At 38.8% G+C, this 18,049-nt stretch overlaps 1 protein-coding gene across 1 annotated transcript in view; it reads left to right on the top strand.

The window, feature by feature from the left end:
• DNAH8 (dynein axonemal heavy chain 8) overlaps positions 1-18,049 on the top strand; it is a 478,630-nt gene that overhangs the window by 77,642 nt on the left and 382,939 nt on the right. Inside the window, exons 9-13 of the mRNA XM_044291082.1 lie at positions 4,355-4,552; positions 7,461-7,699; positions 12,199-12,397; positions 16,276-16,352; positions 17,508-17,607. Of these exons, the coding sequence (XP_044147017.1) occupies positions 4,355-4,552; positions 7,461-7,699; positions 12,199-12,397; positions 16,276-16,352; positions 17,508-17,607 (813 nt within the window). The remainder of the gene's footprint in view (positions 1-4,354; positions 4,553-7,460; positions 7,700-12,198; positions 12,398-16,275; positions 16,353-17,507; positions 17,608-18,049) is intronic.

Genomic DNA, 18,049 nt, shown 5'->3' with positions numbered 1-18,049 from the left:
ACGTGAACAACGTAAAAATAAAAATTGTGTAAAAAAACCATAATTTTGTCACAAAAAGTGTAATAGCAAGCGATCAAAAAGGTATACGTACCCCAAAATCATACCATTAAAACAGTCATCTCATCCTGCAAAAAATGAGACCCTAACTAAGACAATCGCCCCAAAAATAAGCACTCAGACTACGGAGACACTAAAATGATTTTTTTTGTTTCAAAAATGATATTATTGTGTAAAACTTAAATAAATTAAAAAAAGTAAACATATTCGGTATCCCTGTGTCCGTAACAACCTGCTCTATAAAAATAGCACATGGTCTAATCTGTCAGATGAACGTTGTAAATAATAAAAATAAAAACGGTGCCAAAACAGGTATTTTTGGGCAACTTTTCCATTTTAATCCATTTTTTACCATAACAAAGCAAGCTTTAACAGCCAAACCAAACTCAATATTTATTGCCTTGATTCTTTAGTTTACAGAAACACCCGATATGTGGTCGTAAACTGCTGTATGGCCACACGGCAGGGTGCAAAAGGAAAGGAGTGCCATATGGATTTTGGAAGTCAGTTTTTGCTGGACTTGTTTTTTGACACCATGTCCCATTTGAAGCCCCCCTGATCCACCCCTAGAGTAGAAACTCCAAAAGGTGACCCCATTTAAGAAACTACACCCCTCAAGGTATTCAAAACTGATTTTACAAACTTTGTTAACCCTTTAAGTGTTCCACAAGAGTCAATGGCAAATGGAGATGAGACTACTCTATTTTTTCTTACTTTGCTTCACAAAAAGTGTAATATAAAGCAACCAAAAATCATATGTACCCTAAAATGGTACCAAAAAAACTGCCATCTTATCCCGTAGTTTCCAAAATGGGGTAACTTTTTTGGAGTTTCTACTCTAGGGGTGCATCAGGGGGGCTTCAAAAAACCAGTCCAGCAAAATCTGCCTTCCAAAAATAACACGGCGCTCCTTTCCCTCTACGCCCTGACGTGGGGCCGTACAGTGGTATCAGGGCAATAAATATAGAGTTTTGTTTGGCTGTTAACCCTTGCTTTGTTAGTAGAAAAAATTGATAAAAATGGAAAATTTGACAAAAATTTAATTCAGAAATTTCATCTCCATTTGCCATCAACTCTTGGGGAACACCTAAAGGGTGAACAAAGTTTGTAAAACCAGTTTTGAATACCTTGAGGGGTATAGTTTCTAGAATGGAGTCACTTTTGGGTGGTTTCTATTATGTAAGCCTCAAAAAGTGACTTCAGACCTGAACTCGTCCCTAAAAAGTGGGTTTTTGTAAATTTCTGAAAATGTAAAGATTTGTATCTAAACTTCTAAACCTTGTAAATGGCATTCCCAAAATGATCCAAACATGAAGTAGACATATGGGGAATGTAAACTAATAACTATTTTTTAAGTTATTACTATGTATTATAGAATTAGAGAAATTGAAACTTGGAAATTTGCAAATTTTTCCAAAATGTTGGTAAATTAGGTATTTTTGTTATAAATAAAAAAGAACTTTTTTGACTCCATTTTACCAGTGTTATGAAGTACAATATGGGACAAAAAAAAACAATCTCAGAATGGCTTGGATAAGTAAAAGCGTTTTAAAGTTATCACCACATAAAGTGACAGTGGTCAGATTTGCTAAAATGGCCTGGTCCTTAAGGTGAAATAAGGCTGTGTCCTTAAGTGGTTAAAGGGAGCCTGTCACCTCCAAAACACATATAAAACCGGCATCATTACCTTACAGTAGCCCCCAGTGTGTTCATAATCATGTGTTTCATTCCTCCATCGGTTGCTGCATACTTTATAAAAACGCTGTTTTAATCTCCATTCGCGCTATCTTCAGAGCCAGCTTGAAGTCAAGTGGGCAGCGGCCTCCCTGCTTCAATCTGGCTCTGTAGATAGCGCGAATGGAGATTAAAACAGCGTTTTTATAAAGTATGCAGCAACCGATGGAGGAATAAAACACATGATTATGAACACACTGGGGGCTACTGTAAGGTAATGATGTCGGTTCTATATGTGTTTTTGGAGGTGACAGGTTCCCTTTAAGAACTGCAAGTCATTCTTACTCCACTAAATATCTCTCTCCCCTTTGCGGAGTCTAACCCTGGGGAGTGACAGTATCCAGGTAGGTGCACCGTGATGCACACAAATCTAATAGGGTCACATCACCACTCAACATTCCTTAAAAACCTAGGACACGATCGGCTCTGGGGGACGGCATGTTGTAAGTAGATAATATGATGACTGCAGAAAAAGAGCACATGGCCCATCTACTCTGCCCTTTACATAATTACTTATTTCCCAAGTAAACAGTGTAAAAAACAAATAAAATATATATTTTTTTGTCACCTCATCTCTCAAAAAACATGATGTTAATCAATCAAAAAGTCGTATGTACCTCAAAATGGTAGCAATAAAAACGTCACCTCATCCCAGAAAAATATAAAATAAATGGCTCTAAGAAAATGGCAACACAAAAACATGATTTATTTTTCAAAAAATGTTTTTGTGTAAAATGTAAAAAAAAAAAAATAGACATATTTGGTATCGTTGCGACCGTAATGACCAGATCTGTAAAAATATCACATGATCTACCCTATCAAGTGAATGGTGTAAAAAATAAATAAATTGAAAAATGACATCGAACAGCTTTTTTTTGTGACTTCACCTCCTAAATATGAGATAAAAAGCAACCAGAAAGCCAAATGTACACCAAAATGGTGACAATAAAAACTACAGCTTGTCTCGCACAAAATAAGCCCTCACGCAGCTCATTCAACAAAAAATTAAAGTTATTGCTCTTAAAAACTATGACAGAAAATTCCATGTTAGAAAATCCAGATGCCGCTTTCTCCCTTCTGACCCCTGGCATATCCCCAAATAACAGTTTACGACCACAATTGGGGTGTTACTGTATTCAGGAGAAAGTGGGTAGCACATTGGGGGGATATTCTCTTGTTATCTTTTGTGAAAAAGTAAGTTTGGGCCTAAAGCACAATTTTCTTGTAAAAAATAATTTATTTTTCATTTTCACACCCAAGTATTAAAAATTCAATGAAACAGCTGTTGAGTGAAGTGCTCGCTACACCCCTTAAAAATTCCTTGGGCGGTGTAGTTTTACAAAATGTGGTCACTTTTTGGGGGTTTTTACTGTAGGGTACCTCAGGGTCATTCCAGCAAAATCTGCCCTTCAAAAACCATGTGGTGCTCCTTCCCCTCTGTGCCCAAACAGCGGCATACGACCACATATGGGGTGCTTCTGTAAACTGCAGAATCAAGGTAATAAATATTGAGGTTTGTTTTGTTGTTAACCCTTGATGTGTTCCAGGAAAACATTGATTTAAAATGGAAAATCTGCAACAAAAAAAGTGACATTTTGAAATTTCTGTGGAATACCTAAAGGGTTAACAACATTTCTTTCTAAAACCAGTTTTGAATAATTGGAGGGGTGTAATTTCTAAAATGGGGTCATTTATGGGTTGGTTCTACTAATCCCCACAAAGTGACTTCAGAACCGAACTGGTCTTTAAAAAAGTTAAAATTGGAAATTTCTAAAATTCGAAACCTTCTAGCGTCCTAAAAAAATAAAATTACATTACTAAAATGATGCCAACATTGAGTAGACATATGGGGAATGTGAATTAATAAATATTTTTATAAGGCATCACTATCTGTCTTAAAAGCAGAGAGATTCTAATTTTTCATTAACGTTTGGATTTTTTTTTATAAATAAAGGTAAAACATATTGACTCAAATTTTTTCCATTAACATAAAGTACAATGTGTCACGAGAAAACTGAATGGCTTGGATAAGTAAAAGCGTTCCAAAGTTATTACCACATAAATTGACACATGTCAGATTAGCAAAATTAGGCCTGGTCTGGAAGTGGTTAAAGATACAAACCATCACAATTATGAAGAATGTTGCTCTGTATATTACACTACAGTGCATCCAATACATACAGTAAATAAACCTGCAAAAATAAACTACACTTGGAGTTAAAAGCTGCACAAGAGGACAATTTGTCATTTATCCATCCAGAGAATGCTGATGTTCCCCCAATTAATGCCATCATCCAATGCCCATGTAAAAACTCCAATAACATGTATAAACCTTCCATTCAGTGCTCATTTATTACCTCCATACAATTAGCACATTCCACAATATGGCTATATGTGTGTCAGAGCAGCGGGACATCACTGACACTTAGCGGATATGGGACCATAGTGGATTTGGATCTCAGGCACCCCTAGACATGCTGCAGGTACCCCTTGTGGTAGGATACATGTACGACTGGTAGAGAAACAGGAACAGAACAGACATGTATTTCTTTAATTTTTATAGATTGGAAAAATGTTATCAATTGTGCAAACCTACTCAGCTCTAAGCAAATGTACAACTGAAGGAATTGATCGCTTCTACATAAAGTTTCAAAATACTTATCAGAACATTAGAAAAAGGACTTTTAATATTCTGGACATGAAGAAAACAGAATTTGATGACAATTTTACTGAATTTATGGAGCAAATAAATAATTTAGAGGTAAAATATTCTTAATCCCATTCAGATGATGCTTCTTAAGGCCACAATGAAAAATGTATCCAGATGTTACATAAATGGATAATGTCCCTTCTTCTTTTCATCCTGAAAACCGCACTGTTCTATCGTTTTAGCATTGTTTTCTTTTTTAAGTTCTGTAGTTTTAAGTTCAATTGAAGACTGTGTGTGAGACAATAAATCGGCTATCCATATAATCAGGTCTAAGAACATTTCCTAGAAATATTTCTTTAACCAAGACTTAACCACTTTGGTTGGGGGGCAATTTTGTGCTGCAAGACAGTTTGAAATTTACTTTAAAAGACCCATTTATTAATAGAAGTCATGATTTGGTGAAAAGGTTGCTCTTATCTATCGCCTTTCTTCTATTCTTTCTATGGAAAGTGTTGAAAAACCCATACATTTAGCGCAAAGCATGTTTTTTGGCACAGTTTGCAATCGACTTCTGATGCATTTTGCTACATAAATTATAATCCACTGTTTATAAAGTAAAATGCCTCAGAAACAATGAAAAAAAACAGCCCAGCAAAAACTTATTTAGTAGCATGTGGCTTTTGCTGAGTTTTATTATAGGGAGGATGGTGTGTTTGTTTTCACTTACAGAAGCTTTGTAGCTGTGTATTTATAGAGGTATCACAGGCCGAATTACTGCAAGGTATTCAGAATAATTATACCTATTTTAGTAGCCAAAATGACCCCTTCCAGGGATAAGAGAGGTAGAAAAAGAATATTTATAATATATAACTGTTATTTTTATATATATATATATATATATATATATATATATACACTACGTGCAGAATTATTAGGCAAATGAGTATTTTGACCACATCATCCTCTTTATGCATGTTGTCTTACTCCAAGCTGTATAGGCTCGAAAGCCTACTACCAATTAAGCATATTAGGTGATGTGCATCTCTGTAATGAGAAGGGGTGTGGTCTAATGACATCAACACCCTATATCAGGTGTGCATAATTATTAGGCAACTTCCTTTCCTTTGGCAAAATGGGTCAAAAGAAGGACTTGACAGGCTCAGAAAAGTCAAAAATAGTGAGATATCTTGCAGAGGGATGCAGCACTCTTAAAATTGCAAAGCTTCTGAAGCGTGATCATCGAACAATCAAGCGTTTCATTCAAAATAGTCAACAGGGTCGCAAGAAGCGTGTGGAAAAACCAAGGCGCAAAATAACTGCCCATGAACTGAGAAAAGTCAAGCGTGCAGCTGCCAAGATGCCACTTGCCACCAGTTTGGCCATATTTCAGAGCTGCAACATCACTGGAGTGCCCAAAAGCACAAGGTGTGCAATACTCAGAGACATGGCCAAGGTAAGAAAGGCTGAAAGACGACCACCACTGAACAAGACACACAAGCTGAAACGTCAAGACTGGGCCAAGAAATATCTCAAGACTGATTTTTCTAAGGTTTTATGAACTGATGAAATGAGAGTGAGTCTTGATGGGCCAGATGGCTGGATTGGTAAAGGGCAGAGAGCTCCAGTCCGACTCAGACGCCAGCAAGGTGGAGGTGGAGTACTGGTTTGGGCTGGTATCATCAAAGATGAGCTTGTGGGGCCTTTTTGGGTTGAGGATGGAGTCAAGCTCAACTCCCAGTCCTACTGCCAGTTTCTGGAAGACACCTTCTTCAAGCAGTGGTACAGGAAGAAGTCTGCAAGGTAAGAAAAACATGATTTTCATACAGGACAATGCTCCATCACACGCGTCCAAGTACTCCACAGCGTGGCTGGCAAGAAAGGGTATAAAAGAAGAAAATCTAATGACATGGCCTCCTTGTTCACCTGATGTGAACCCTATTGAGAACCTGTGGTCCATCATCAAATGTGAGATTTACAAGGATGGAAAACAGTCCACCTCTCTGAACAGTGTCTGGGAGGCTGTGGTTGCTGCTGCACGCAATGTTGATGGTGAACAGATCAAAACACTGACAGAATCCATGGATGGCCGGCTTTTGAGTGTCCTTGCAAAGAAAGGTGGCTATATTGGTCACTGATTTGTTTTTGTTTTGTTTTTGAATGTCAGAAATGTATATTTGTGAATGTTGAGATGTTATATTGGTTTCACTGGTAAAAATAAATAATTGAAATGGGTATATATTTGTTTTTTGTTAAGTTGCCTAATAATTATGCACAGTAATAGTCACCTGCACACACAGATATCCCCCTAAAATAGCTAAAACTAAAAACAAACTAAAAACTACTTCCAAAAATATTCAGCTTTGATATTAATGAGTTTTTTGGGTTCATTGAGAACATGGTTGTTGTTCAATAATAAAATTAATCCTCAAAAATACAACTTGCCTAATAATTCTGCACTCCCTGTATGTATATATATATATATATATATATATATATATATAAACATTCTTTATCAGACAGTATCAATCCACCCTGTCCAGCGGGAAAACTGCAAAAACTGTGTGTACAGGCGATGACAGATGTTGTTGGCCCTAGTTCTATGTGATCCTTAATGTATAGTCTGACAGTATCGCTCAATAAAGCAAATCTCAGCTTTATGTAGTCCAAAGGGCTTTGAATTAGGCCTCTTTCACACGAACGTTGTTTTTGCGACTGTACGGACCGTTTTTTTGTGTTCCATATACGATCCGTATACGGAACCATTCATTTCAATGGATTTGCAAAATAACGGAATGTACTCCGTGTGCATTCCGTTGCCGTATGTCCGTCGTTCCGTGTAAAAATAGAACATGTCCTATATTTTGCCGTAAATCACGTTCCGCAGCTCCATTAAAGTCAGTGGGTCCGTATAATACGGAATGCATACGGAAGACCATCCGTATGTGTTCCGTATTTAGCGGATCCGTATGCTATGCCCTGCCCACCTAGCCATGTGTTTTGTGTTTATAAACTTTATCAGAGCACATGTGCAGGTGCTGAAACCTGCTCAAACCAGTTCGGCTTGTCAGGAAAGGCTGCCAAAAACATGGATGTGGAGAAGCTGCTGAGTTTAATTAAGGCGAGGCCCCAGCTATGGGACACCCGGACAGACAGCTACCACAACAAGTTCTTAAAGGATCGTGGCTGGGAGGAGGTAACCCAGGAAATGTTTGCCAGACATTGGGAGAGGGCCAATTCCGCCAAACGCAAAAAATTTAGGTAAGCCTACCCATGTGTATGTGTATTTCCTTGTGTATTAAAAGGTGTGTTATTCTCTATAATAACTTTATTATTAGATGCAGTGTATTTATTATCTGAATGTCTAGAAAGGAAGTATGAATTTTGTTGGTAATGAAAGTCCGCTATGACGACGTAGGAATATGCACTAGTTGCAATCTGTATTTTAAGAATGCCACCTTTTCAAATGCATTGTATATATTTTAACCCCATAGTTGACCGTGCATAATGTTAAAAAACATATACATATACGTGTGTAGCATTGCGTTTGGGTCCTGTCACGTTTCCCTAGTTTAGAACAACCCTGCTAGGCAGCAGTAGTGGCCATGTGTTGCGAGTATTTCTAAAATAAAGATGGCTGCCTATATTGTGTCTGGGAACACTTGAAGTATATTTTAATTGTGTGTGATTTTTAATCAAGTAGAATGCAAAGTGTGGTCACAGCCGATGGATGTAGTGTTTGTATTGAACCATATAGTTTGAAATGTGTTTTTTTATTTTTTATTTATTTTTATATTCATTGTTCTTTTTTTTAATGTCATTATTTTTTTTATGGAAAATATAGCAGAAAAGGCGGCTCTCCACTGGTTTTCTGGAAACAGGTGCTCTTGCCCAATTTGACTCACCCTCGTCAATTATAGATAAGTTTAAAAAATAAAGTAATGGTGGGCAGGCACTCTATTTATGGGTTCATGGAAAGGCAGTTTTTATTGATTTAAAATACCATAAAAATATGTAAGCATAAAACAATAGATAGTAGCAATATAACAGCAATTAAATACAAATATTTTAGCAGCAATATCAATATAACAGCAATTCAATGGCAGTTGACAAATAGCAGCAATATCAGTTAATAAATAGCAGTTGGTGGATAGCAGCGAATATTAGCAGCAATTGATGATGATAAAAAGCAGAAATCCCTTCTATGATTGGATTAGTAGCAGTAATTCCATGTATCAATCCCCATATAGTGTACACCACAATTTTTTATGGAAACAAGGTATCTGTGCGATGTGGCAACAATGTAGCAACAATGTTCTTGGTTGTAGTAGTTATGAGAGTTCAGCTATTGAGGTGACTGCAGTTATTCGCTAGATGTCTCTTTGTATTTCTTTCTTGTAAAATTATTTTTATTAACAATTTTTTGAAAAAACAACAATACAAAATATAATGTGATAAATCAAGAATAGACATATATGTATTGAGTTATACGAAGTAGACTAGATAATGGATACAGATACTCAAATACAGTCTCGTTTTTTGAATAGAGATTTCTCTATTGTGCACATTGGATATTTTGTTTACTCACGGTTCGGCTGTTTTCTGGTGCGGTGTCCTGCTCCTATTCTGAGAACAGACTGACCTTTGTAGTTCGGACCCTCCGATCGCAGCTTATTTTAAAAGTCGGCGTGCCACATGTTATGGCGGCGTCTCTATTTAATATTAGTTCCGCCCCTTCAGTGTTCAGATCGCCTCTTAACTTCTTTATTCCAGCTGACGGGGTTCCACTTTGTAAATAGTAGGTTAATTTTCGTGAGTTCTTTAAATTAGATTCCTCTTGGAGCGCTCCAGCATCGGAATTGCAATTTTCGTATGCTTGTTCACCCAAACATGTTTCGGAGCTCAGACTCGCTCCTTCCTCAGTGGTCAAGCATACTTCACATCATGTCCTCTTTTTATTCTGTGCCGATCTATCGGAAGAACCGGAATCTGATCCGGAATTGTCTCTTTATATGTTCCATTGTATAAACTTCCAGTTCTCTATTGTAGGAATATTTGGATCATTTCTTATTTTATGCTGCTTTCAAACACTGTTATTTGTAAATATTTTTCTGTATTTTTGAGTTGCTTTCAAATACAGTTATTTATAAATGCAAAAATATTTATTTAAGATAAAATACATAAAAGCTCTATAAAATATTGGAGAGGTATATAGTATCAATGTATCAATTATTAAAAATAGTTCTCTAGAGGGCTCTATTTTTATACTTGGATTTTTTTTTAACTGTAATGATAATTATATTTATAATCATATGCATTTTTAATAATTGATACATTGATACTATATACCTCTCCAATATTTTATAGAGCTTTTATGTATTTTATCTTAAATAAATATTTTTACATTTATAAATAACTGTATTTGAAAGCAACTCAAAAATACTGAAAAATATTTACAAATAACAGTGTTTGAAAGCAGCATAAAATAAGAAATGATCCAAATATCTCTACAATAGAGAACTGGAAGTTTATACAATGGAACATATAAAGAGACAATTCCGGATCAGATTCCGGTTCTTGCGATAGATCGGCACAGAATAAAAAGAGGACATGATGTGAAGTATGCTTGACCACTGAGGAAGGAGCGAGTCTGAGCTCCGAAACATGTTTGGGTGAACAAGCATATGAAAATTGCAATTCCGATGCTGGAGCGCTCCAAGAGGAATCTAATCTAAAGAACTCACGAAAATGGACCTACTATCTACAAAGTGGAACCCCGGCAGCTGAATAAAGAAGTTAAGAGGCGATCCGAACACTGAAGGGGCGGAACTAATAATAAATAGAGACGCCGCCATAGCATGTGGCACGCCGACTTTTACAAACAAGCTGCGATCGGAGGGTCCGAACTGGTCTGAACAAAGGTCAGTCTGTTTCTCAGCAATAGGAGCGGGACGCCGCACCAGAGAACAGTCGAATCGTGAGTAAACTAACATTCAAATATTCAATGTGCACAATAGAGGATTCCCTATTCAAAAAACGAGACTGTATTTGAGTATTAGCATCGCATAAGAAAGAAACATAAGGAGACATCTAGCGATTAATTGCAGTCACTTCAATAGCTGAATTCTCATAACTGCTACAACTAAGAACATTGTTGCTACATTGTTGTCATATTGCACAGATACCTTGTTTCCATTAAGAATAGTGGTATACACTATATGGGGATTGATACATGGAATTACTGCTACTAATCCAATCATAGAAGGGATTTCTGCTTTTTATCATCATCAATTGCTGCTAATATTCGCTACTATCCACCAACTGCTATTTATTAACTGATATTGCTGCTATTTGTCAACTGCCATTGAATTGCTGTCATATTGATATTGCTGCTAAAATATTTATATTTAATTGCTATTATATTGCTACTATCTATTGTTTTATGCTTACATATTTTTATGGTATTTTAAATAATTAAAAACTGCCTTTCCATGAACCCATAAATAGAGTGCCTGCCCATCATTATTTTTTATGCAGTACAACCGGCCAAAACAAGATGGCAGTCCTGCAGGGACCAGTATCGCCGTGAAATGGTGCAGGCCACTTTACATAGTGGTGAGGGTGCGCTGCGGAAAAAGCCGTATGTCTACACCCAGCAACTGAGTTTTCTCAAGGCTGTGCTGGATCTTCGGCCGTGAGTAAAATATAAATACTTTATTCCTGTATATATTGTATGTTTTCATAAAATGTACATGATAATAACATTAGTCGTTCTAGGCTTTTTTGTTTTAAATTTTTAGAAGCATATAAATAATTATTTATCATTGTAGGGTATATGTTGATATGTATTGCACATGCGGGGTCCAATGTAATGTATTCTTCACTATACAGGCCTTGTGCACTGCATGTCACAGAAATACATACAATATATAGTATTTTTGGCCTACACCGGAACAACACAAATGGGCCACATTATCGAAAAAAAAGGGGACACTATAGCAAAGAAACCCCCATATGTGCAAATCATTTTCTATAGAGAGGTCAATAACATTGGTATGCAAAAAGTCTGTGTGTATAACATGTGTCATCTAATGTGGCCAAAAAAACAGTACATCACCGCTGCGTTAAATGCTAGGCCAACAGGGGAAATGTTATTAGGTCAGGTCACGGTGTAGTGTAGATAGGCCAAGTGTTCAAACTCCATTCTTTGAACTCCGAGTTTATATATAAAATGTGGAGAACAGCACAGGTTTTTCAGGGGCACACTATATTTTATAGATACCGGGTACACCGGCCAGGTTTTAGTGTTTTTCGACATGATGGTAAACTGGGCTTGTCCGGCTGGGCCCCTGGTCGCCATGGCAGCACCATGATGGGGCAAGATGATGAGAGCAGTAGTAATGTTGAAAAAAGTTTGAGACAAATGTTCAATCCAACTCGATAATTTTACTGTACGCAGGTTCATAATGACAAGTACATTGAAAGGTTAATATACAGTTTTTATTAAAGGCATATAGAGGAGGAATGCAGTAAATCCACCTTCAACATGTTGTATATCTAAAATTACATGAAATGCTATATGACATAAGATGCTACAACTTTGCAGTGGCCACCTACACAAGTGGGACACTGCACTGGCAGTTTAGAAAAGATAAAGTGGCCTCTGCAATATAGCACATGGCTGTTGGGCTACTTGCACCAAGATGTCTCCAAATTATATGTCAGGTTTGTGAATACAATCTTGATATTTGGTACTACAGGACCGTGGACAGCCTGGACCAACAGAGGGTTCCTGGTTTCAGCAGCAGTGATTCGGAGCCGCCAGCGGCTGGCCAGGACTCCCCTCGTCCAGAGGATCCCCAGTTTGGGATTGAGCAGCAGCAGCAGAGGGAGGAATCGTCGCCTCAGGAGGGACCTTCAGCACCACAAGTCTCCAGCCCAGAGGCCAGAAGAAGACCGGCGAGGAGGAGAAGGCAGCCAAATACGAACCCCGATGCGGCTGCAAATATCCAAACATTGGTTCAGACCCAGGTGTTGGAATATCTTTCAAAAAAACATCAGGAAGGACACGAGGAACGAATGTTGAGTGGCCTTGCCCATCTAATTAAACATTTGCCATTATATAAGCAAACTCTATTTGCTGATATAATGACCTCAGTGGCTACCATTTTACAAACCAATGTGGATCCACATGAGTTGGTCTGCTGCGTAGATAATTTTAAAAATAGAGCCTTTACTTTCCAGGCCCAAACCCAACCTGGCTCCAGCATGCCACAGCCTCATACTCGGCCCAGCTTTTCTCCGGAGGCACCAATCATGCCCCGGCAAAATGTTCCTGGACGGCCATTAACTTACCAACACCAAAGTCAAGGGTCTGACCCTCATACACAGGGACTGGGTCCTTATACGCGTGACCTATTCAACATATAATGTGTATTTTATGCTAACTTTTTTTTTTTTGTTATGTCGGCTGAATATTAAGCCATTGTTTGTGTTTAACATTTTGTGATGTTGCATAAAAATTATTTTAAACAAGTTAAAAAAGTTTCCCATGTCTTTATATATTTCACATATTTAAAATTTTTAAACACATGCTTTGGGTTTATTGGCATGCAAACATATCAGATCTAACACTATGTGTTTTCTACATTCATACACATACCGACAAATAGGCCAGGGTGCATACGTTTGTACAGGGATGGCCAAGCTGTGCCTCTACAGCTGGCGTAAAAAAAGGCACAACTACCACAATGGCCTGTTGTACGCTGATAGCTGGAGTTTGTGGGGCCATGGTGGTATTGCCATTTTGTCAACAGCTGGCGATCCACAGTTGGCCAATACATGCTTTTATAGTCAAACTATGCTCAACATACTGGCCACAAGATGTATGTAGTTAAAAATTTATCCATGCAAAATTATGGCAAACATTTTTGTGAAAACCAGGAGAAACATTTAGAGAAAAAAGCTTTGGTGCCGCAGGTTGGTCATTAAATATACGTTTAGTCTCCTAATATAAAAAGGAACAATCCCGCGGCCATTCATAGGGCAAGTGTTGTAAGTGCTGGTATCCACAGAAAATGCAGGACCTTGGACAGCGTCAAATAAGTTATCTGCAAACGCCAAGAAAGAAAAAGAAATTAACAATGGTAACACACAATTATAGGCTACATATACTACATATTATAATAGGTAAGAAAAAAAGTATACACATAAGAGGTATTAGAGGGTTATTGTAGTGACAACAAAAAAACATAATCATGGACATGGTTAAACATGGAACATCCTTTAGGACATGATTTGTGATTGTTTGTTGTGCCAACTATTTCACCCCAGCCCACAAGCCCACGTCAAGGGTCCTCTTTGTCTTGTGCGTCCCTACACTATCTACATAGAACCACACCCCACACCAACATAATATAACTAACTATAAAAAAATAAGATGACCAGAGTCCAGAAATGTCATAATCTGCAAAGTTGTACGTCCATCTACCACGGCAATGCACCCTCAGGACTTGAAAAATATTGCTCATAGAGGGCCCGGACTTCAAGGCCTGCAGATCCCGGTCGTCCATGAAGGGTCTGGTCCAACCCTCCAGATGAAGAAGTTGATCCAGGAGGCAAATCCTCAACTTCTGAGGGAGCTTTATGAATACTGACAAAGTTGTGCAGGATCACACATGCTTGAATAACCAGGGTGGCATTCTCCGGCGCCATCTGTAAGGATGACAGTAATACTCTCCACTTATGTGAGATTATTCCAAACGCACATTCTACATAACGGTGGGCTCTACTCAGCCGATAGTTAAACATACGTCTGCTGTCATCCAGGTTGCGTCTGGGGAAGGGTCGCATGACATGGGGTGTCAAAGCAAACCCTTCATCAGCCACAAAAACAAATGGAGCCGGTGGTCCCGCAGAACCTGGCAGCATTCTGGGCTCTGGTAGGGCAAGCTGGTTGGCATCCAATCCTCAGCTTTTGGCTCTGGCATCACCGTGCTCCGGATTCGCTGCCAAATCACATCACATGTTTGACGAACAATCCCAGAAATAGTTGAGACTTCCAGCAGAAACTCAAAATGCAGAGAAGAAAATGAATTTCCGGTTGCCAAAAATCTAAAAAACAGAACCAACAATAGAACAACAGGTGAACACACATATCCAATAACAACTAGATTTTAAACAGAATATTCTTATTTTATTCATAACACAACATAGACAACCACAAATTACAACTAAATCTCAACATTTCTATAACGTTATATTAGCCAGATTCTGCTATATGTTAAATGACACAAATATTATATACCTCAACGTAACGATGAGCCGTTCCTCAGGAGAAATGCAGCGCCTCATATTTGTGTCCTGGTGGGTGACCCTTCGTGCGCCGCTGAGAGACAATTGGGTGAACCCAATGCCTCCTTCTCGGTTCCACGTTCACCATAGTAGGCTGATGTCCGTGTTCCTGAGAAATCAGCCAGCACAAGAGCACCACATCCTCCTCAGTCATCATACAACAGAAAATTGTACTCAAAAACCAAGTTCGCCAAAACACAGGATTCAAAGTGCGCTCTCAATGCTGCACAAAGCTGAAGCTAATGGAGTCACAACGATCACATGACCAAGTTAAATAGGGGGAGTGAAAGGGGATGTGGCCAAAAATGATGATGTCAAGGTTTTTTCCATATCCGTATATGATCCGTATAAAACGGATCATATACAGAAACCATACGGATATGATTCCTAGCACATACGGAACGGAAACACAACGGAAACAAAAAACGGAACAACGGATCCGTGAAAAACGGACCGCAAATCACTAAAATGGCATACGTTCGTGTGAAAGAGGCCTTAGACGTTTTTTTTGTTCTACTCCACTACCCTTGATTCATAGAATCTTGCCTAGCTCTGTAATCCTGCGCCTTTACAGTAGCTCACACTATTGGCACATACGCAGTGCATCTGCCTCCCCAGCAGCATGGATACTAGTGTAACCTACAGCAACTGCAGGAGATGCCTGGCCCTGTCAGTCAGGGAGAGGGACAATAGGCGCTCTGCACAGGAGGTCTGTGCACTGAGGGGCTTGTCCTTATTTTGTAATTCAAGTTTGCTGTGTTTGATTTTCATTCTTTGCCCCTTGCCAGAAGAAAGTGCAGCATAAACATGGGTATATACATGGGCATGCATTTTTTTAGCGTTATAACCAAAATGCACGACTGCGACGTATGACGGCACCATTAGGAAGCATAAGCGATTGTGAATTAATTTTAGCTGCTTTGATGCAAATGAAAGTGATTACAGGCACACTAAAGAGAAGACAGCAAGGCAACCCCCAAAAACGGAGTGGTTTTACACTTGGCCACAGACAATTCCTCTCTCATTATCCTTCCTGATTCTTTTTGCGTTTTGCTAGTGTTAAATGTCTGAGGAGACTGCGTGTGCAGTGCGCCTGTGCCGTCTCCCGTCTCTTCCTGCTCACCACTGCTGTCTATGACACAGCAACAATGAACAGGAAGAGAGATGGGAGACGGCACATGCGCACTGCACGCGGCGTCGCCTCATACAGCTGATCGGTGTGGGTGCCAGGTGTCGGACCCCCGCCAATCTGTTATTGATGACCTATCCCAATATTAAAAGCCTGGAGGGTCAAATTAGTTTCCCCTGTCAGCAAGTATAATACTTATTATCTCTCTCTGATATGTTTTGTCACTTTGTGCTTTGACACAAAGTTGACAAGATATCGTATTCACATAAAAGGATGTTAATAGACATTAAAGTGTAGAATCTTCCATGACATTTCTCACGTGGAGTGTATGATAATGTATTATCTGATTGATTAGGACCAGATGCAGGGCTTTATGAGGAACTGCATTGGAAGAGTCACATCTCCACAAGAAGCCATTCAGGTCCTTCACAGGTAATCCTCGAGCACGGAAGAAATGTGTATTCATGGGGATCTCTCTATACTTCTTACTATGTGTTCTCATCCAGCAACTAATAGAGAGGATATGAATGGATCCTGTATCACCTAGAAGCCGATACTGGTTCAACAAGAATATGATGATACCGGCTTCTGTTCTGCTGTATCAGCAGAGTTGTATGTAGAAGTTTCAGATCAGTTTCTACAATGGCATTGTCCAGTTTACACCAAGTAATAGCTTTTCTTTGTAATAAGCATTATACAGTATTAGTCTATCATAATACACATTATTAAAATGAAAAAAAAAACTGTCAAACTAATTTTCCTTTAAACTAGTCTGTATTTCTCTAAGATATGGAGCGCATTTACACTCAGTGTCAGATACACAGTGACCATAGGTGTAACACCGCCAGCCTGCCTGCTCTTTATTTACCTATTCAATTTTGCGGAACAGGTGCGGATCCATTCATTTCAGTGGGGCCGCAAAAGATGCGGACAGCACACGGTTGTTATGTTCAGCCCCGCAATCAGCCCCGCAATCGCGGACAAGAATAGGCATTTTTATAATGGGCCACCCGTTCTGTTCTGAAAATTGAGGAAGGCACATGGGCAGCATCCGTATTTTCACAAAACACGGCAGAATTGTCTGAATGCTCCCCAACTGAAATATTAACCCTTAATGACCAGCATGTTTTACTACTAAATGACTAGACACTTTTTAGCCATTTTTGTTCATAACTCATATAGATTTTTTTTTTATACTTTTTTTTTATTAAAACTGAACTTCCAGGCCATAATAGAACAGTCCTATCCTTGTCTGTAATACAGACAAGAAAAAGGTGTGCTCTATATTTTTGCCGATGGCACGGAATGGTCATACGGATGCAGACAGCACACTGTGTGTTATCCGCGTCTTTTGCGGCCCGTTGAAGTGAATGGGTCCACATCCGTCCCGCAAAAAATGCAGATTGGATGGGAGCAGGACTGTTATATTAGCATTCATCTTTACATTGATCACAGTTTATTAGGCACTGAATATTGCCTGCCCCATACACAGAGGAGATCTGTCAGTGCATGTGAGGCTGTATCATTGCATTCTAGCATACTGACCCTACCTTATGGTTCCCACCTTGTTTTTTATTTTAATTTTAGGTTCGGAAAGTTAAACATCCCGTGCTTGAATTCTGAAATTCCAAATACCACTAAATGTATTCTTCAGAATTACATGGAGATGCTTCAGTCCACTAAAATGGTATGTCAGTCACATAATCTAAGTGTTACCCATGTCTGGCACTTTGTTTTGTATATCATATGTGTAGTCTCACTTATGCTTCACTCTTACATCATAACCCTGCATTAAAGGGGTCCTCTCACTTCAGCAGATGGCATTTATCATGTAGAGAAAGTTAATACAAGACACTTACTAATGTATTGCTATTATCCATATTGCCTCCTCTGCTGGCTGAATTAATTTTTCCATAACACTATACACTGCTGGTTTCCAGGGGTTACAACTGACCTGCAATTCACCAGAGGTGGCTGTGCTTGCACACTACAGGAAAAAGCGGTTCCCTTTCTGGTGGCTTGGACCATGGGCGCGCACATAGGACGACATTTTTTCCTATAGTGTGCAAACACGACCACTACGTCTAGATTGTAAGGTGGTCATAACCCCTGGAAACGAGCAGCATATA

This window comes from Bufo gargarizans, chromosome 4 (assembly GCF_014858855.1).
Source record: "Bufo gargarizans isolate SCDJY-AF-19 chromosome 4, ASM1485885v1, whole genome shotgun sequence".
In the NCBI taxonomy this organism is placed as follows: domain Eukaryota; kingdom Metazoa; phylum Chordata; class Amphibia; order Anura; family Bufonidae; genus Bufo; species Bufo gargarizans.
Note: the sequence above shows the minus strand (reverse complement) of the source record. Positions and strands in the feature narration are given on the sequence as shown.